At 42.7% G+C, this 21,680-nt stretch overlaps 1 protein-coding gene across 1 annotated transcript in view; it reads right to left on the bottom strand.

Moving 5' to 3' along the window:
- Positions 1-21,680, bottom strand: part of LOC137413552 (gamma-aminobutyric acid receptor subunit pi-like) — a 112,139-nt gene that overhangs the window by 74,194 nt on the left and 16,265 nt on the right. The window contains exon 5 of the mRNA XM_078768666.1: positions 17,148-17,230. Within this exon, the coding sequence (XP_078624792.1) occupies positions 17,148-17,230 (83 nt within the window). The remainder of the gene's footprint in view (positions 1-17,147; positions 17,231-21,680) is intronic.

Genomic DNA, 21,680 nt, shown 5'->3' with positions numbered 1-21,680 from the left:
TTGGATGGTACCAGAATCATTGCCATTGACAGAGGCAGCTCGGAAATATGCCTCTGAAGAAGATTATTATGATGATGAACGAGAAGAAGATTTACCGGTTTTGACCAATCTCGATTTTTTTGCTTTTTCCCCTTTTGTCATGGTCTGGAGTACTGTAAAGTGATCCCTGCCTCGACAATCAGCGTAAAAGACCAGCAGACTCTCATATGTAGCTTAAGTGACTTTTTGGAGCATATACTCCCACTTTAGTTTTGTATGTAGTGCTTGGGATCAATATTTTGTTTCTTGCCATCTCTACATAGAGAGTGTGTTGCGCACTCTCTGACAGCGGATCAAACATGTATTGCCAATTTAAATGGTTTTGATAGATATTTTCCATAGTGTTAGAAAATTATTATTATTATTATTATTCATTTGTATCACACTGTTGTCAGACATAACACAGTTTTTATTTTTCATGTTGTATTACATTGTGACAATGAGGTCCACATAACGCATGCAGGGCTGCATATACACTCAATGGGGCTAAATGGTGAATAGGTTAAGAGACTTTTCTGTGATATGTATACACAAAGAATTAAGTTAAGCACCCCCCCCGTTTTTTTACAACCTCGCACATTACAAGTTTGTTGTCGTCAAAACAGTGTAATATACCCATGATATTGCTATATTTTCTGGAGAAGTGATATTATGGTCACATAAAAACATAACAATCATGCCGTTTTCAATATTTTATTCTGAATAATTTAAGGTGAAATTTTTTGGGAATTTTAGGCATATTTTCACCTCAATTTAAGTATGGAGCTATAGGTCCATCACGGACAGTGTGGATGACGTTTATGTTTTCTAACGTACAGTCATTGTTCTGAGAAGACCTCTAGCGATCTTTGCGTCAATAACGTGTGTAGGACCCACGTGATCGGATCACTGACTCAACCCTACGTCTCATAGACCCTGTAAGCCGTCGTATGCGTTGCTGTGGCAGGTTGTTCCATTCCCGATGTAATGCACGTTCCAATTCATCCAGATTGGCTATTGGAGGGACCATCTTCGCAATTTGTCGTCCCAACATGTCCCAAACGTGCTCGAGGGGGTTCAGGTTCAGGACAGGATTAGGGGGTGCTTAACTTAATTCTTTGTGTAGGGGTGCTTAACTTAATTCTTTGTGTATATAATGGATTGACCTCTGTTGCCAAAGATACCCTGGGAGCATATACAGGGTGTTTCAAAAAGATTGATACAATTTTAACTTCCTGCTATTTCTTTGTATTTTTGACCTATACCGTTATTCCTTTGCAGGGTTTGGTGGTGTTATCATAATATTTGTTCCCTGGGATTTCTAGCTCCATAGCTCAACTATGCCATTGACAGTGGAGCAGAAGAAAAAAGTGGTGGCTCTGTGGTATGAGACTAAATCAACACCACCAACAACATTTTCTGGGGGGCAGAACCACCTGAGGAGATCACTGAGAGGTACCTGACAGGGCCTAAGGTCACATGCTTCTGCACCTTCAATGCCAGATGGGGAATGGTAGGGCCTTACTGGTTTGAGAATGACAACAGCAGGACGGTGACCATCAACGGTGAGCGCTATCGGACCATGCTCCAGAAGTTCCATAATGATGGTTTTTTTTTTTTGGTTTTTTTTTTTGTTTGTATACAAGATCGAGGCTCGTGAAAGAGCGAACATTAATCACACAGAAAGACAAACAGACACACAAAACAAATAATATCGGGAGCGGTAGACAAGATGGGGAGAGAGGGGGAAGGACACAAACACAACATTTGAGAGCAGGGACCGAGAGACATGGAGACATCGAGAGAACTGTGGGAGGGAGAGGGCTTTGGGGGGAAGGCATGAGAAGGGGGGGGGGGTGGGAGAGGTATAAAACATATGGACCCTGCCAAGACTTCCAGGAAAGAAGTTGGAATTTCAAACAAGGTGGATCTGGGGTGAATTAGTGGGGGTAGAAAAGATCAAGGTTTTGGATGGGGGAAGATAAGAGATGGTGGTGAACAGCTGTTTTGAAGGTGGGAGGTATTTAAAGGTATCTAGGACAAAAGGTGGGAGGGGTGGGAGGTATCTAGGACAAAAGGTCACCCCAAACCAGCTCAGCATGACCTGGTTTATGCAGGATGGTGCACCCCCGCATACAGCTGGTGACACCATCACTTTCCTGCAGCAGCTCTTCAGAAACAGCCTCGTTGCCCTAGGTACCGCTCTGTCTACGTCTACCGCCCTGCCACACTGGATGATCTGAAGCTGGAGGTGTCAGACTATCTCCAGGCAGTGCCACATGAGACCTACAGGAAAGTTGGACAGACCTTTGGAGTCAGGATCAATGCCTGTCTGAACCACGGAGGGGCACACATCCAGAACGTCAATTATAAGGATTTTGCGTAAATGCCAATTTCAGACCTTGGGCTCTCACTAACTCCAGCAGTGACTTTACTGCAATAGCAATCAGTGATATAAAATACCATGTCATAAGCTTTCAATAAATGTTTGTTTCACGTTCCTGATGTTTGTTTCTTTGTAAATAAACGTTTAAAGTTGTATCACCCTTTTTGAAACACCTTGTATTTGTTTAAAGTGTAGCATCTGCAGCTCGTAATGGAACCATACTCTGAGAGACAGTTTACTGGCAGTTTAGGTAAGAGTTTGTAATTGGTTCACAGTAACCTGAAAATTTGTAATATTTTCCATCGGCAAAATGAGTGTTGGTAGAAAACACAGTAACCTACAAATAAGATGCTTGACACAGGATATATCCCCGGACTGGTTCCAACCGGTTTTAAGGGTTTGTGAAGGATTGAAGAGAGTATGTGGAGGTGTTTCTGCACTGAAAGGTGCGTGAAATGGCTTAAGAGCAGAGTCTGAGAAGTAAAAAGAACATATTATATGGACACCTATCCAACACATTCACACAACATATCTATTTACATGCAATGCAGTATGCTTAACGAAACAAATACGACTAAATAACCATCGTATACTAAAGATTGATTTATTTTAACCCACGAGAATTCAAAACATAACATTTTTCAAAACAATCTCAAAAATAATTTTGAAAATTTTTATTTTATAAAACAAATTCGGACTTTTCTCAAGTGTTATTATTTATCAATTGGATTATTTTCTCCATTGTGGCGGACTTGTCCCATCACTTTTTGTATAACTTTTTAAATACCCAACATACGTAAGATGCATGATGTTTAAGAAAGACAGAACAGACAGATTAGGAGAACATGTAACCATTTGAGTACGTGAGAATATTGTTTCTGTGGAAAGGGAAGACATTAATGAAATGAATGAAATGAAGGATACAGGGTAGATAAAGTGAAAAGATGGGCAAAATGGCAGAAAAGTAATCGGAAATTGTTTTGACGATAAGATCGTTTTTAGTGTGAACGTGGTCTTACCAAGTCCAGAACAATAACAAACAATTTGGAACGAAATTGAGGACTAAGTAGTAGTCTTGATGATCAGAAAAGACTTGGTTGCACCACAATATCCGATATTGTAGCGTTTCTATAGATGTTTAGGGGAATGCACGTCATATCCTGATGGAACAGAAAGATCTCACTATAAACAAACAGATTCGCATCAACAGCAAGACAGAATCAGCCGAAACTGCAGAGCAAATAGGACAACCTGAATGTGACAACAAGAGACAAGTAACGTTGTGCACAGACAAGGAGGCAGGAATTTACTTTCACCGACACATGATGGGTTGCTTCTACTAAAAGGGATATTTGTGGAGCTTTACATTCAAATTAATCTTCTGAAAAACTTAGAAATGATATGGAAAAAAAATACACGAGTGCGGCAAGCATGCAGACTGCAAGCAGATGCTGGGGTGCATCTTCCCTGCAGGCATGAATTTGATGAAATTGAATTGTTAAAGAAAATTTGATGAAGTGGAATTGTAAAAGAGCTTTAGAAATTTGATGAAGTGGAATTGTAAAAGAGCTTTATATATTTGATGAAATGTAATTGTTAAGAGCTTTATATATTTGATGAAGTGGAATTGTTCAGAGCTTTATATATTTGATGAAATGGAATAGTTAAAGAGCTTTATATATTTGATGAAGTGGAATTGTTCAGAGCTTTATATATTTGATGAAGTGGAATTGTTAAGAGCTTTATATATTTGATGAAATGGAATTGTTAAGAGCTTTATATATTTGATGAAATGGAACTGTTAAAGAGCTTCGTAGATTTGATGAAGTGGAATTGTTAAAGAGCTTTATAAATTTGATGAAATGGAATTGTTAAAGAACTTTATATATTTGATGAAATGGAATTGTTAGAGCTTTATAGATTTGATGAAATGGAATTGTTAACTAGCTTTATAGATTTGATGAAATATACTTTACATATTTGATAAAAACAAAATCTTCTGCATATGACCTATACCGTTACCTTTGCCTTTGGGCCTTTGCCTTTTGGGCGCCTTTGGGCTTCTTGAAAAGCGCTATATAAAAGAAATGTATTATTATTATTATTATTATTATACTAGCCGAAACCCGTGGAACATCCACGGAAGGGAGGATGTGGTGTATGGATAGAGTGTACCATTATGGATGGCATAGGGGATTTGCTTGTCCGAGTAAGAGTTAGGAAGAAAGATGAGAATGAAGAGTGCGTATATGAACAACGTATTTATTGCAATCTACTTAAATGACAATGCTACGATATACTTTTGAAAATATCACGTACCGTCTCGAAGTCAATGCCATCCTTTTATCTCTTCGTATACAACTCACTGATTTCTACCTTATCGTGAACAGGGTAAAGCCTACTTTGATAATCATGAACGGTGGCAGATGCAGGAGTTGGTGAAATGAAAGGGGGGGGGGGGGGGGGGAGGGCTGATCATGATCTACCCTACGCCACACGGCCTACGCCATTTGTTGAGATCATGGCCACAACGGAAACACAACAACTGGATAGGTAGGGCCTAGGCCTACGCATACGTTTCGTCACTCGGCGAAGTACACTTTGTTTTAAGCTTTCAGAAGCTGAAGCCTTGGTATTTAATGCTTTATATGATACTGATGGGCTGCTGATCGGTTTCACTTCGTTGTAATCACAGTATATGGAAGAAATTATGGTAAACCCACCTGATGACGTTAGCGTACACCGCGATCGCCGACAGCGGCACAAATGCATGCTCAGGATTGTCCACTCAGTGGACGGCTTGCTGTCGCCTTCGACTGTCCAATCAGCGGACAGCTTGCTTCGCCTTCACCCAGCAGACGTCAATACGATGGCGTCGTAAGATGGCGTCGTATCGGCAGTTAATCGGATGCTTTTGGGCCCCAACGTCGGCTAATTCAGATTTTTCGAGTATGGCTGCACGTGATAAACAAAGAGCGCGGTTCGTAGATCGTAAATCCATTAGTGCCGTGGGCATCGGGTCACTGGGTGCGGCGTAAAAGGGATAACAAAGTCGAGTCCTTACGCTATTATTATATAGATGTATACCTCATGTATTGTCCTTGTGCCAGGTTGGAACAAATCGGACCATGCATGTTCAATAAATGTTTGGGGACACGTTTAAGTAAGAAAATGTCCCCCAATTGGCAATCTCGAAATAAAATGGCGTGCATATGAAAGCCATCATTCGTTATATCTGTGCCAAGTTTGAACAAGATCGGCAAATGCATGTCCGGAAAATGGTCAGGGACGTGTTCAACATCAAGTTTTTTTAAACTAAAATGGCCGCCAGTGTACCAGTCGGCCATCTTTGATCAGATTGCAAAACAGAGTGATGTTCACGTGTATGCCATCATATACCATCGTTGTGCCAAGTTTGAACAAAATCGGACCATGCATTTTCAAGAAATGGTTGGGGACACGTTTTAGTAACAAAATGGCCGCCAGTCTGCTATCTTAGATCTGATCTCAAACGAAAATGACCTGCATATGTAAGCCATCATTCCATATCTGTGTGCCAAGCTTGAACAATATCGGTAAATGAATGTCCGAGAAATGGTTGAGGACGTGTTCAACATTGGGTTTTTTACAACTAAAATGTCCGCCAGTCGGCAGTCTTTGATCGCATCGTGAAGCAAAATCGTATGTATAGGATCATGTGTTGTCTTTGTACTAAGTATGAACAAAATCGGTCCATACAACTTCAAGATATGGTTGAGGACACACACACGCACAGACGAGACCCAATACATAAGCCCCTGTTTCGGACTAAGTCCAACTGGGGCTAATTAGACTTTTGATTACATTGTTATAGTTTTCTAGGTAATGCTAACAAGCAGAGTTTTTGATTCTAGGTTGAATACAAAATATTAATGTATGGAGCTCATGAACCAAAGTCATAAACAAACAGTATTTTTCATATTCTTGTAGCTGTTGTTACATGCTCCTCCCCAAACCCCGGTCACGGTGCACCTCCGAGCCCCGAAAGGAGTCACGGCAGAAAGATGTGTTATAATGTGTGCCAATGACCAATGGTGAAACCACACCAACCAATTGTTACCAAAAACAAGTATTGTATTAAGGTCACACAAGTATAACAGCACAAGTACAATATGTTTCAATTGCACCACAAAAATACCATATAATTCCTATGATGGTACCATCAGTTTCTTGTTCAATAACTCACTGTGCTCCAAGTGAGCGAAAAGAACATTCCCAAAGTCACTACCCCGGCACCAAGCCAAAGTCGAACCACGCCCCGGTGATCGCAAGAAAAAGGTCGAATCGAGACCAGAATCGAAGTCGGCTGACAGTCAACACTGCCAAAGAGGCGCAAAGGTGCACCCAAAAGGCCACTGGGAAATCACACCTTCGGGTATGAACGTTCAGCAGCTCCCAAACAGACCCCACAAATTCCCAATCAAAATCCACGTTACACTGGCAAACCAGGCTAACGGCTGGGTGTGGTGAAATGGCTGGAGCGAGGTGAAAAGGCGGGAGCGATGCGAAATGGCGGGAGCGAGGCGAAATGGCGGGCGGGCCCATACTGGAGGCGTACCTGCTCTCCAACGATTCTCTTCGGAATCAACCGCAAAACCCGACACGCAGGTTTATCTGTCACAGAGACACTCTGTCACAGGAATCCCTTTCCCAGGAAACCCAAAGTTCGCGCGCGACACCCGTTCGCCAGTATCTCGAGACCTCAAAGCAGCTGGGCTTTTCTTCCCGACCTCACTTGCTCCGCCTTTTTTTTCTTCCTCCTCTTCTTCTTCCGGTTTCTCCCGATCCGGTTTCCGGTTTCTTTTAAAACACTAATTTTTTACCTTTTGAAAACAGTTCTCTCCATTTCACTTAAACGATAGCAATAATAGTACATGGAACCAAAAATGCTTACAGTGGATGAAAACCACAACGACGGAAGTGACAAATCCGTAACACTCCCCACCCTCAAGAAAGAAAGTTGGAACACAGTGAAAACTTTCTTTTCATGCAAAAACCCTTTTTAACAAACAAAAGTAAAACTCGCACCCAAATGATCAACTCGCGTGAGCAACAATAATTAATATTCCCCAGAAGAAAGCAACAACACTTCCAAACACCCTACAGGAATTTTCAAAGTTAGTTCACTCTGGATAAAGCATCAGCAACGACATTGTCCCTGCCCTTTACATGCTCAATTTCCAAGTTGAACTCCTGCAAAGACAAACTCCATCTCATCAACCTCTGATTTTTATTATTCATTTTTTTGAATGAAGGTTAAGGGGTTGTGATCAGTGAAGAGTTTTAACTCTGGATTCTCTTGCACCCGGACTACAGGCACGACAGGTGAGACAGGAACCATTTTTTTCACAGGGTTCCTCTCATAATATTTCGTCAGTCGGTTGACATGACACATCTGCCGCTTTTTCCGTCGATCGGGAGTTGTCACCACGTAATCTGTTTCATTAACCCTCCTTTTGATTGCATAGGGACCAAAATATCTAGCCTGTAGTGGCTGACCTGGAACAGGAAGCAACACTAACACTCGGTCCTCAGGACTGAAATTTCTTATCTGAGATTTCTTGTCATGCTTCACTTTCATTTTATCTTGTGTCACTTTCAAGTTTTCTCTCGCAACTTCACAAGCCTTTGCCAATCTGTGCCTAACCGTTGACACATACTCTACCACTGTTGACTGCGACTCCTCCTGTAGCCACTGTTCTTTCACTAATTTCAATGGTCCTCGAACTGCGTGTCCAAACACAAGTTCAAAAGGACTGAATCCCAATGACTCCTGAGCAGATTCCCTCATAGCAAACAACAATAAGGGTATTCCCTCATCCAAATCCTTGTCACATTAAAAACAGTACGCTCTGATCATATTCTTCAATGTCTGGTGAAGCCTTTCCTAGGCCCCTTGGCTCTCGGGATGGTAAGTACTTGATCTTACTTGCTCCACTCCCAACAGGTGTACCACTTGCTGAAAAAGTGTCGACATGAAATTGGAACCCTGATTAGACTGGATGACCTTAGGAGCCAACCAAAGTGAAAAATTTAATCAAGGCCTTCGCAATAACTGCCGCAGTAATTTTCCTAAGAGGCACTGCTTCTGGGAACCTCGTGGAAGCGCACATGATGGTCAACAAATACTGATATCCAGCCTTAGTTTTAGGTAAACGGCCGACACAGTCAATAATGACTCGGCTGAATGGCTCTTCAAAAGCTGGAATTGGTTTTAAAGGTGCGGATGGGACTTTCTGATTAGGTTTTCCCACCAGCTGGCAAGAATGGCAAGATTTACAGAACTCCGCCACATCACGTCGCAATCCTGGCCATAAAAAATGTACCAATATTCTGTCACATGTCTTGTTCACTCGAAGGTGCCCGGCCAAAGGTGTCTCATGCGCCAAACTCAATATCTCCTTCCGGTACGGCGGTGGCACCACAATTTGGTGATGAACTTTGCACTCATCATTTGATGGCACCTCCGGTGGTCTCCATTTCCTCATGAGTATTTCCCCTTTCATGAAGTAACCAACAGGTATCTTCATAGCCTCTTCCTCTGTAATGGCTTTATCAATCAAACTCCAGAGCTCCGAATCTCTGTGTTGTTCTTCAACAAGTCTCTTTCGGACCAGCAGCGTTTGTTCAGCCTCGTTCCCAGATGTCTCCGACGGAGACTCCATTTTCTCTTTTGGTCCAGATACCACCTTTTCCTTAGGTTCCTTGATGTCACTCCCTTTCCTATTATTTCTTGCAGACTTTTCCTCCAATACCTCTATGGAACCCAAATCCACATCACATTCCTTCTCCTTCTATTCAGAGCACTTCCTACCCATAGCACGAGTCACGGCACAGGATGGAAAGATACTCGGATTCTCCTGCTCTAACTGTGCTGTGTTATTTTCCATACTGGGCTTTTCAACCAACATCGGATTACCAGAAACTCGACCCCCAGCCAAATCATTCCCGATAATAAAAGAGATTCCCTCTACAGGAAGAGTGGCTTGTAACCCCACAGTGACCGGTCCTGACACCAAATCAGACTTTAAATGGATGACATGAAGAGGAGCTTTAACATAGCCACCAACCCCCTGTAAAAGAACACTAACCCCCATTGCCGTCTTCTCCGACAATACAAGGGCAAAATGCCCTCAAGCATCAAAGATTGATGTGCTCCTGTGTCCCTCAATAACCTAACAGGTCTCTGGTTAGCTAAGTCCCCATCCAGTGACACAAACCCCTCGGAAATAAAAGGTTTGTAACCCTCTTGGACAAGGTCGTTCTGTGATGCCATAACTTTGTCACGGGAACCTTCACAAGGCACTGTCCTCCAAGGACGATTTCTCACATTGGCCGACGCATTCGGAGTTGCACTAGTCTGACTCCGCTCCTGATTTTTCCTTTTCAGGGCGTAACATTGGGACATCAAATGCCCAGGTTTCTTACAAAAAGCGCAAGTCGGCCCGGAGGAAAAACTCGTGGTCTGCCTCGGCCCCCCCGGAAGATAGGTATGCCTTGGAACTGCAGTCTTCTGATCCCTAAAAGTCGCGGTATCAGATTTGTCCCCATAGTCCTCTCTCGGCCGCCTCCATGAAAATTTGTTCTCCGATCCTGATTTACCATAACACCCCTGGCTAACTCTAGGTGGGAAGTTAGGTTTGTGGAACCCCATCCTATGTGTCAAGGCATAGTCATCTGCCACTGTTGCTGCCTCATACAACTCCTGTACAACCTTTTTTTCATCCAGATGTACTTTAATGTCCACGGGGACACACTGTTTGAATTCCTCCACCAAGATCAATTGTCGTAAAAGGTTGAAGTCTTTCCCAATCTCCTTCAAGTCACACCACCTATCAAACATAGTTTCCTTCATTCTGGCAAACTCCACATGGGTCTCACTCTCCCTCTTCCTGGCATTCCTGAAATTTTGTCGGTAAGCTTCAGGGACCAATTCATAGGCTTTGAGAATGACTTTCTTCACTATCTCATAATCTGCACATTGGTCAATCGGTAAAGCCGAAAATATATCTTGAGCTTTACCCACCAGAACACTTTGCACGAACATAGTCCAGGACCCCACAGGCCATTTTACCATTTGAGCCACCTTCTCAAAGTGTAAAAAAAACTTGGCTACCTCCTGTTCATTGAAGGGTGGAACCAGCCTCACATGCCTACCAACATCCCAAGAGTTTTGACTAGTTGTCGAACTAGCCGGCATGGATACTACCTCTCTCCGTTCTCCCAGTAATTCCAGCTCCTTGAGTTTAAGTTCCTTCTGATAATCCATGTCCCGTTCCTTTAACTCCCTTTCGGCTCTCCTTTCTTCTGCTCTTTCCTCTGCTCTTCTTTCCTCTTCAGCTCTCCTTTCCTCTGCTCTTCTCTCCTCGAGTTCTCGTTCCTGTTCTGCTCTTTCCTTTTCTGCTTTCCTTTCCTCTGCTCTTTCCGCTGCTCTTCTCTCCTCGAGTTCTCATTCCCGTTCTGCTCTTTCCTTTTCGGCTCTCCTTTCCTCTGCTCTTTCCTCAGCTTTCCATTCCAACTATTTTAACCTTTCCTGGCTCTGCAGTTGCATCTCCATTTTCCGGAGATCCACATTTCCTTTTTCCTCTGGTAACCAATCCAAGGCTACCTCTTCCCATGTTCCTTGTCCCACTAGAGATTCTACCACCAATGTCTGAATCTCTACTTTCTTCATACTAACTCGGACCTCCAAGTTACAATGTTTGGCCAATATCATGAGTTCCGATCTTTTTAATGCCTGGAACTGTGCCTTGTTAGGGGACGTCGCAAACTTTTCTGCGTCAAACACCATGGTGACTATTAGTTAGCACCTGTTAACCTTCACACAAAATTTTTCAAATTTTTAGAAAAATTTGGGAATGTTAGAAAATTCCAAATTTGGGAATCTTGGGAATGTTCGGGAATTCAATCCCGGACGAGCCCACAATTTCCGTTACGTGCTCCTCCCCAAACCCCGGTCACGGTGTACCTCCGAGCCCCGAAAGGAGTCACGGCAGAAAGATGTGTTATAATGTGTGTCAATGACCAATGGTGAAACCACACCAACCAATTGTTACCAAAAACAAGTATTGTATTAAGGTCACACAAGTATAACAGCACAAGTACAATATGTTTCAAATGCTCCACAAAAATACCATATAATTCCTATGATGGTACCATCAGGTTCTTATTGAATAACTCACTGTGCTCCAAGTGAGCGAAAAGAACATTCCCAAAGTCACTGTCCCGGCACCAAGCCAAAGTCGATCCACGCTCCGGTGATCGCAAGAAAAAGGTCGAATCTAGACCAGAATCCAAGTCGGCTCACAGTCAACGCTGCCAAAGAGGCGCAAAGGTGCACCCAAAAGGCCACTGGGAAATCACACCTTCGGGTATGAACATTCAGCGGCTCCCAAACGGAGAACCACAAATTCCCAATCGAAATCCACGTTACACTCGCAAACCAGGCTAACGGCTGGGTGCGGTGAAATGGCTGGAGCGAGGTGAAAAGGCGGGAGCGATGCGAAATGGCGGGAGCGAGGCGAAATGGCGGGCGGGCCCGTACTGGAGGCGTACCTGCTCTCCAACGATTCTCTTCGGAATCAACCGCAAACCCGACACGCAGGTTTATCTGTCACAGCGATAACCACTCTGTCACAGGAATCCCTTTCCCAGGAAACCCAAAGTTCGCTCGCGACCCCCGTTCGCCAGCGTCTCCTCAAGACCTCAAAGCAGCTGGGCTTTTCTTCCCGACCTCACTTGCTTTGCCTTTTTTTCTTCCTCCTCTTCTTCTTCCGGTTTCTCCCGATCCGGTTTCCGGTTTCTTTTAAAACACTAATTTTTTACATGTTGAAAACAGTTATCTCCATTTCACTTAAACGATAACAATAATAGTACATGGAACCAAAAATGCTTACAGTGGATGAAAACCACAACGACGGAAGTGACGAATCCGTAACACTGTTCACACATTGCACGTCAAAAGCAGACCAATTCAAATTATTGTTGTGGCAAGTTCACATTTTTCCTTTTTGACACATTCATTGAATTTAGATTAGTAATGAATGTGTAAGAATCTGCTCGAGAGATAGATATTTTCTTTGTGTGGTCTGGGTTAATTTCCCGACAAGACAATAAACTTTCGGATCGGTGAGTTCCTGCAGGAAGGCCATTGTCTTTGGTCACGTGACTCTCCATGAAGGAGAGTAAAGTTCCACCGGTCAACTTTTGTTTTAGGATATTTTCGATTATGGACAGCTTGGTGATTTTTACTTCCACCACCATAGGTGGACAGAGGTTATGTTTTCACCACTGTCTCTGTCTGTCTGTCTGTCTGTCTGTCTGTCTGTTTATAAGCAGGATATCCCAAAAAATTGAAGATGATTTGGACAAAATTGACTGGGATGGTTCGGTGTGTGATAAGGATGAATTCTTTAGGTTTTGGTGAAGATCCAGACACAACAACAACAACAACAGGCATTTTAAGGCCATTTTCCCTGCAAGAGCAGGGGTTAGCCTTGCGGTCCCCATGACAATCTTCTCCATTTTGCCCTATTTTCTGCATCTCCCCTTGTGAACCCCCTTGCCCGCATTTCTTCTTCGACCATCTTTAGCCAAGTCTTTCTCGGTCTTCCCCGTCCTCTACTTCCTTCTACATTCATTTCCATCACTCTTCTCAACCAGTCACTTTCATCCTTCCTCAACACATGACTAAACCATCTCAAACTGTTTCTCTTCACAGCATCAATCACAGGCTCTATTCCCATCATCTTTCGCAATTCATCATTTGACACAGATATGTCAAATTTCGCAATTCATTTGAAGATCCAGACACAGATACTAGAATTTTAAAGTGGTTCCTCACCGTTGATAGATAGGGCCGAAAACGATATTTATTTTTCAGTATTTCAAATATATTTCAGTATACCGCACAGTATTTCAAAAAGTTACGGACAGATTTGGACGAAACTTGGTCGACAGGTTGGGTATGTGACAAGGACGAATTGATTAGATATTGATTAAGGTCGGAATACAGAACCGACCTATCAGTGGGATACAAAACAAACTGTTCAGCCTGGCGGAGTTACATCAGTTACATCACCGAGTTACTTTGAGTTACATCAGTCTGCAAGTTTCTTGGCCATTCGGGGATTACCAAACATTTATATCAGTGAATCAGTCAGTGAGTGAATGTATATGAAGAGCTTTATATAGCAGATTATATGTGAAGGTGGAAAATAAATTTCACTTAATTTTGATGAGTGTGTAGCAGGTGACGAATGGAAAAGACGATAAAAGTTTTGCAACCTACGTTGCAGTGGGAGAAAGTGACTTTTTCTTTTCTTGCAATTCTTGATGAGAAATGCTAATCTCATGCAAAACATATCGGCTTATTCATGCAAAGCAAGCTGTGCCGGAATGAGCCCGATTTTCATTTTCCAAGCATACACCAAAGAAATCGTGTGGAATTTTCAATGAGACTGGGAGCATTAAAGATACAAGATTAATTACATCGTGTAACGAATGAAACACGTAACACAAGAAAGAATCCAATGTCACGTGAAACGTCCAGGCTTCACCTTGCCAGCCTGAAGTAGAGAATGGATAAGGAGGTTGTATTGTGCTTCATGTTTAAGACAGACTAACTCTATCGTTCATCTGAGGATAACCTCATTCCACACTCACAAGCACTGTCCTGCCCTTGAGGGTCTGTTTCCTTCCATCGTTCCCCTGGCAGTTGGTGTTCAAAATGACAGCATCATGTCTGATATTGCCATCTGTCAGCTTCCTGTATGTATTGCCAACCTGTCAACTTCTTTGAAAACCCTCAATTCTGTTTAAAGGATGACTCTGTCCTGTATTTTGAAACATCACAGAGGCAGTCAACCAGCGACAGTGTTGGTATCAGTGATAGAAAATCTTGGTGAGATTAAATCCATCCTGAAAAAAATAAATCGCCAGACCTTCAAAGACATCATTAGTCACTGGAGTTTATTTGGAGTAAACCACCTATAGAGGCCATTTGCCCCCCGCAGAGCAGGGGTTGGCCTTTTCTGGGCACCGTGGTCCCCTTTTTGAAGCAATGTTTTATGGCCGGATGCCCTTCCTCCCGCCAACCCTGGTAGTCGCCTCTTGCGACACACAGGGAATTACCAGTGAACTGGTACTCAATTTGCCGACCTCGGAAGGATGACAGGCTGAGTCAACCCCCTTGGCGTAAATTCAGCGATCGACCGGGATTTGATCCCAGGGTCCTAGGATCCCAAGCCGCACCCTAACCGCTAAGCCAACACCAGGCAAACCCAGGGAGTAACGATAAAAAAACATCTTTAAGGTAGCCTTACAAAAATCCCCAATAATTTATCATGACATCTGTTTGTAATCCGATGAGGATTTCAGCAGTTGCTATGAATGGACATCTTTTCACATCATTACGCTTTATTGCCATGATGACAAGGTGCATCTTCTGCAATGCAGCCAGGTAGGCCACCTATTCGTAGTGTTGCATCATTACTTGCATCTTGCTTAATTTGATTTTTATCTAACCTGTCTGTAGGCGAACCTGGTGTTGCTTAGCGGTTAGGGTGCCGGCTTGGGATCCTAGTGATCCTGGGTTCGAATCCTGATCGATCGTTGAATTAACGCCAGGGGGGTTGACTCAGCCTGTCATCCTTCCATGGTCGGCAAATTGAGTACCAGCTCACTGGTAATTCCCTGTGTGTCGCAAGAGGCGACTAACAGGGTTGGCGGCAGGAAGGGCATCCGGCCATAAAACATTGCTTCAAAAAGGGGACCACGGTGCCCGAAAAGGCCAACACCTGCTCTGTGGGGAAAAATATCCTTTAAAGGTGGTTCTAACCTGTCTGTAGGCAGTTGAACCACATCAGATCAGTAATGGCTCAATGATTCTTCAGTATAATGGCTTCTAACTTGTCTAATTATGGGTTTAATTCCCGATTTTGTGGGAACGAACTATAATAGAGAACAATAAAATACAGGAAAACAAACACAACATAATAAGAATAACCGAAGCTTTTCGTGCTGGTAATTCACAGCAAGAGAAAGAAGGAAGTGAAAGAGCGTGCATATATAAGCATGTCTATGTAAGAGTGACACCGATTGGTTCATCAGTCATGACGTAAGTGGTAAACTGAACACCCATTGGTTGACTCAGTCACCACTTTCTCTGGCTCCGATTGGCTGGATCGGAGTTTGAGAGCGATGACTCACCAGCACCAATACCTCGGAGGTGTATATATATATGGGGTTCCCCCAAAAGCCGAGGACTGACCATTTGCAGACATACCTAGCTCGACTTCACGCTGTTGAAACCAAAGCTTTCAGAATCATTGGAATCTCCTGCGATGAAGCTATCTCCGAGGGCCTTTCACTCACTCACCGCAGGCAGGTAGGTGGTCTTTCTGTCTTCTACCGACTCCTCTCCGGCCTTGCTCCCCAGCTCTCTCTGTGCTGTCCCCCAAATATTCCTACAGGTCGCACAAGATCTGCCAGCAACCCTCTGATGGTTAAACTGCCGAAATCTCGGCTCTCTGCTCACCTTCACTCTTTCATTCCTCTTTTCTCCCGCCTCTGGAACAAACTCCCACACTCCCTTCAATCCCACTCCTCCCTCCAGGTCTTTAAAACAGCTGTTCACGATCATCTCTTATCTTCCCCCATCCAAAACCTTGATCTTTTCTACCCCCACGAATTCACCCCAGATCCACCTTGTTTGAAATTCCAACTTCTTTCCTGGAAGTCCTGGCAGTGTCCATATGTTTTATACCTCTCCCACCCCCCCCCCCCCTTCCCATGCCTCCCCCCCCAACGCCCTCTCCCTCCCACAGATCTCTCGATGTCTCCATGTCTCTCGGTCCTTGGTCTCAAATGTTGTGTTTGTGTCCTTCCCCCTCTCTCCCCATCTTGTCTACCGCTCCCGATGTTATATGTTTTATGTGTCGGTTAGTCTTTGTGTGATTAATGTTCGCTCTTTCACGAGCTTCGATCTTGTATACAAAAAAAATAAAAAAATAAAAAATAACATGGACAGCGAACGGGGAAATACCTTTAATCTTTCCATGTTCATAGAGAATGTACTAATTCCTTTTGAGGACACATTCTGTTTTCTCACATTGTCTTTCAACATGGAAAGATCAACGGTGTTGCACCGACCGCTGCCAGTGCAGGTATTCAAAAGTTGGCAGTTCACCACCAACTCATGTTACCTCCACCATCTCCCCCAACCTTACCAGTGATCTTTTCTACCCACATTAACCCTACCAAAACCAAACTCTCTTTCTTACAGGTAACTATTTCCTTCCTTCCTCTCTCATTTCCTGTGCATGGATTCCATTGCCTGCTGTGCCCAACTCAGGCCACACTACCCACTGTCAGTTCATTGCCTTTTTGTCCCCTCTTAAACCCCCTTAACTCCCCATTGAAAATCTTTTACCTTTCAGAAATGGAAAAAATGGGAAAAAGGATTATTGGACTGCTGTGAGTATCTTAGACTTCGTTAAACTTTTCGAATGCCGCACACATTGAGACGGCCCATATTCTCAGTTTTGTATCGTTTTTTATTCAAATATTAGATATCACCCAACAACTTTCACATAATAATAGATGTCACAGGAAAGGCAAAGTTTGACTATGCAACTTCCTCTATCACGATTTTCATTGATATATTTACTAGCCAAACAAAAAGTTGATAAAAAGAGAAACTCACAGCTCTCCAGCTGCAGGGAGCACGTCTGCTTGTCCATTGGGTACTTGGTGAGATCCATATTGCACGCGACAGTCGCTGTGATTCTGCAATACATGACTTGCATGCAATAATCTGATTTTGAAAGCATAACCGGTCTTCATTTAATATCCTTTAATATGTGGCAGGTCATGCTATGCTTTCCTTTGAGTTGTCTGGTTATGGATTCCATTTCCTGTCGAGTCATATCCTATTATAACTTCTGTTCTGCTCTCGTGACGGCAGAAAGAATGACACCTTGAAGCTATCTTACATAGGAACCATTAAGCCGGCTGTTTTGTCCACAGTTATATATTTGTAATAGGTTATATCGTAGGTTGCATTCTTTTTGTGGACAATGATCTTGTGCACATATACAGAACGCCATTGTATATTTCTGTTTGTAAATATATAGCACAGCGAGGACAAAGACATGTCAAACCTGCACAAAGAGTCATCAAACAGCAACAAAGACGCACAAACACTATATTCAAATTATTTTAAAGATGGGATTTGAAACTGGGTCCCCTGATTCATACAGAGCCAGGCGTTGTTATGGAAACACTACCAGTGTAACCCTAATCTGGGCCAATTCCTAGGATACAATTGGACACGGATAAATATGGGGAAAAGACATGTTAATTGCAATATTTTTTCAAAAAAATGTTTTGATAAATAACTGAGATACAGATAAAACAAGAAAGAGCATTCAGAGATTGCAGACCCTCGCCAGGACGTGTTTTAGTGGTTTTCAAGGCTTATGCGTTAAAACAAATCTGGCCGCCGAACCACGTGACCAATGACGTCATCGTTTGTTTGTTTTTCTCCACCAATTTATCCATAGAAGACGCTGAAGAAATTTCATCTTTTCTACTTGTCGAATTATGTTGTCATGATGGAGGCAACCATGACATTAACATATGTCATTCCCCATGGAGAGTTCTTTACAATGAGACGTGTCTCAATTTTTTTTATGCAGTGCTTTCGTAGATATAGAGGTGCAAAGTTTTTCGGTTTTTCCAAGATGGCCCACATGAACTATGACGTCATAATTATCATTTTAAAATTATACAGGAGGATATGCACCTGTGGTGACAATTTCCTGCCAATCGGACCAACGGTTGCAGAGAAAATCATGTTTATCCTGTGCGGGCAAACAGACAGACAAATAGACAGACAGCCAAACAGACAGACAGACAGACAGACAAATAGACAGACAGCCAAACAGACAGACAGACAGCCAAACAGACAGACAGACACACAAACAAACGGACTCTCAAATGCAATACCCTCTCCTCTGGCAAGGTTAACTAATGATATACAGAGTAAAAAGATAAAGGGATGTGAATATTAAATTGATGTGATGGGTGAAATGCTGCCCTCTTTATGTCTAGGTAAACTATTCTAGTATATAATATAATCTGAAAGATATTTTATTTTGTTCATAACTTTGTAGCTAAGCCTGGTGTTGGCTTAGCCGTTAGGGTGCGGCTTGGGATCCTAGGATCCTGGGTTTGCATCCCGGTCGATCGCTGAATTAACGCTAGGGGGGTCGACTCGGCCTGGCATCCTTCCGAGGTCGGCAAATCGAGTACCAGCTCGCTGGTAATTCCCTGTGTGTCGCAAGAGGCGACTAACGGGGTTGGCGGCAGGAAGAGCATCCGGCCGTAAAACATCGCTTCAAAAATGGGACCACGGTGCCCAAAAAAGGCCAACCCCTGCTCTGCGGGGAAAAATGGCCTCTAAAGGTGGATAACTTTGTAGCTACTATACAAATACACATCGACATATACCGTTTGTTTAATAAATGTATGGTATAGACGATAGAGCCTAATATGGGATGGCAGGATAGCCTCGAGATATGCACAGTAGTCTCTGTTATTGTGGGATGGGCAGGGGAAGCTTGGCGCAAGTCTTTCACTAACCGGCTGGCGAGGCTTGACGTTTGACAAAAGTTATGGCAGTAATTTGGAATTTGCTCAGGGTGCCGGCGATAGCTCGCCGACTCTTCACATAGGACACCGTGGGATCCTTAACGTCCACCAACTAGAGCTAGCAGATGGGACGCCCAGTATAACGTCCGTCCGAGGGACGCAACACACATTGATGAATCACCTGGCCTGTGAAACATCCAGATGACAGTTAATAGCTGTGTCCCGATTCAAACCCAGGATAGACAGCTCAGAGGTAAATGTGTGTCCCTCTAGGTCTAGGCCAAGCCATACCAAATTGTTTGCTTTGTGAAGATTACAATGTATACACAACGAATTAAGGTAAGCACCCCCTAATATATATTCTTTGTGTATATGTATACATTGGCATATATTCTAAGGTATGTGAGATCAAATAATGATTGGTATGACATTAGCAATTATCCATTGATGAAATTGAGTGATCAAAGTGAAAAAAAGTGATTGGTTGAGTCAGTGATCCGATCACGTGGGTCCTACACACGTTATTGACGCAAAGATCGCTAGAGGTCTTCTCAGAACAATGACTGTACGTTAGAAAACCTAAACGTCATCCACACTGTCCGTGATGGACCTATAGCTCCATACTTAAATTGAGGTGAAAATATGCCTAAAATTCCCAAAAAATTTCACCTTAAATTATTCAGAATAAAATATTGAAAACGGCATGATTGTTATGTTTTTATGTGACCATAATATCACTTCTCCAGAAAATATAGCAATATCATGGGTATATTACACTGTTTTGACGACAACAAACTTGTAATGTGCGAGGTTGTAAAAAAACGGGGGGGGTGCTTAACTTAATTCTTTGTGTATATTTATTGGTACTTTAAATACTGTACATACTGCTTCCTCGCTTGATGCTCAGCATTTAGAGGACAGAACACAAGCATCCATGTGAGGAAATTTCTTCTTAATTGTCACACCAAATAAGAAGAGAAAGCGCCATCAAGTATATTGCATCATGGGTAATAAGATTACCCTGGGACATTACATCACTTCTCCCAAGATGAGTGGCCGTGTTTGTCTAAAGTCAAGTCCGCAGTTGCCTGTCTGACGTCACATTTTTCACTCCCTGTCCAATGGAGATTTTGCTAATATTCATTCTGCTTTGGCAAACTTCATTATTGGGATAATTCCGGATTTGGAACCATGCACCAAGTACCAAATGAAGACCACTCGCTGGTAGAGTGCCTTGATGTGTACTGGGAAGCCTTTCTATGTGGTGCTGGTGGTGGTGGTGGTGGTGGTTGTGGTTGTGCTGGTGTGTTCATTTTCTAATATAGATATTAAAATTACTTATGGAGTAAATTACCGGAATATTTTCCAATGTCTTGGATTTCAATTGAATGTTGTCCTGCCAATTATTTACGATTGCGATAAAATGATCATGCATCAGAACTTTACTACTTGTTGCAATGTTACATTTTTATTAATTTGGTTTTAAAGAGGTGAAAAGTTCATCTTTCATTTAAAATAGTTTAATAATAAGCCATTATTATGAAGTTTGCTTCAAACGACATGACAGGTTGGTCCAAAGTGAGGTACAACGTTTCAAACAGCTGTCATCGTTACCTCCGCCACCAAAGGTGGATGGAGGTGATGTTTTCACCCCTGTCTGTCTGTCTGTCTGTTAGTTTGTCCGTTTGTGAACAAGATATTTCAAAATGTTGTGGACGGATTCGGACGAGATTTGGCAGACAGTTAGTTTATGTGACAAGGACGACATGATTAGATTTTGGTGAAGATCCGGATTCGGATCCGGCTACTAGAAGTTTTTAAGTGATTCTTCACCATTGGGAGATAGGGCCAGAAACGATACATAGCAGGATATCTCAAAAAGTTGTGGACGGATTTGGACAAACCTTGGTGGACAGGTTGGGTGTGTGACAAGGACTAATCCATTAGATTTTAGTGAAGATCTAAATATGGATTCGGATATGATAATTATTTAATTATGTAAGTGATTCTTCACCATCGGGAGATGGGCCTAACCCCAACATATAGCAGGATATCTCAAAAAATTATGAATGGATTTGGACGAAACTTGGTGGACAGGTTGTGAGTGTAACAAGGAAGAATTGATACAATTTTGGTGAACATCCGGATTCGGATCCGGCTAGTATAATTTTAAAGTGATTCTTCACCTTTGGAAGATGGGGCCAAAAACGATAGATCGCAGGATATCTCAAAAAGTTGTGGACGGATTATTTTGATTAAATGCGATTCTGTATTGTGATTTTCTGGTATACTCTGGGATACAAAACGTAAACTGTTCACCTGGCGGAGGTATGCTCTCTACTGAGTGCCGTTCTAGTTTTACGATAATGTGACCCTCTTTTGAAGAGTGTCACACCCTGTTAGTGCATGACACATGGGGAGGGCTTTAGATTTCTCAGGGCCAAGAGCTGTGGCTATATCATGTGCAGAGATAAATCGCATGTTCTTGCCTGTCCCAAATTGTAACCATATCATCACTGAAAGCTTCTGGGATGCTGTAACTGCAAGCACGACAACATCTGTGTCCACAGTTTGTATGAGGACC

Source organism: Myxine glutinosa, unplaced genomic scaffold (genome assembly GCF_964187855.1).
Source record: "Myxine glutinosa unplaced genomic scaffold, kmMyxGlut1.1 SCAFFOLD_107, whole genome shotgun sequence".
Taxonomy (NCBI): domain Eukaryota; kingdom Metazoa; phylum Chordata; class Myxini; order Myxiniformes; family Myxinidae; genus Myxine; species Myxine glutinosa.
Note: the sequence above shows the minus strand (reverse complement) of the source record. Positions and strands in the feature narration are given on the sequence as shown.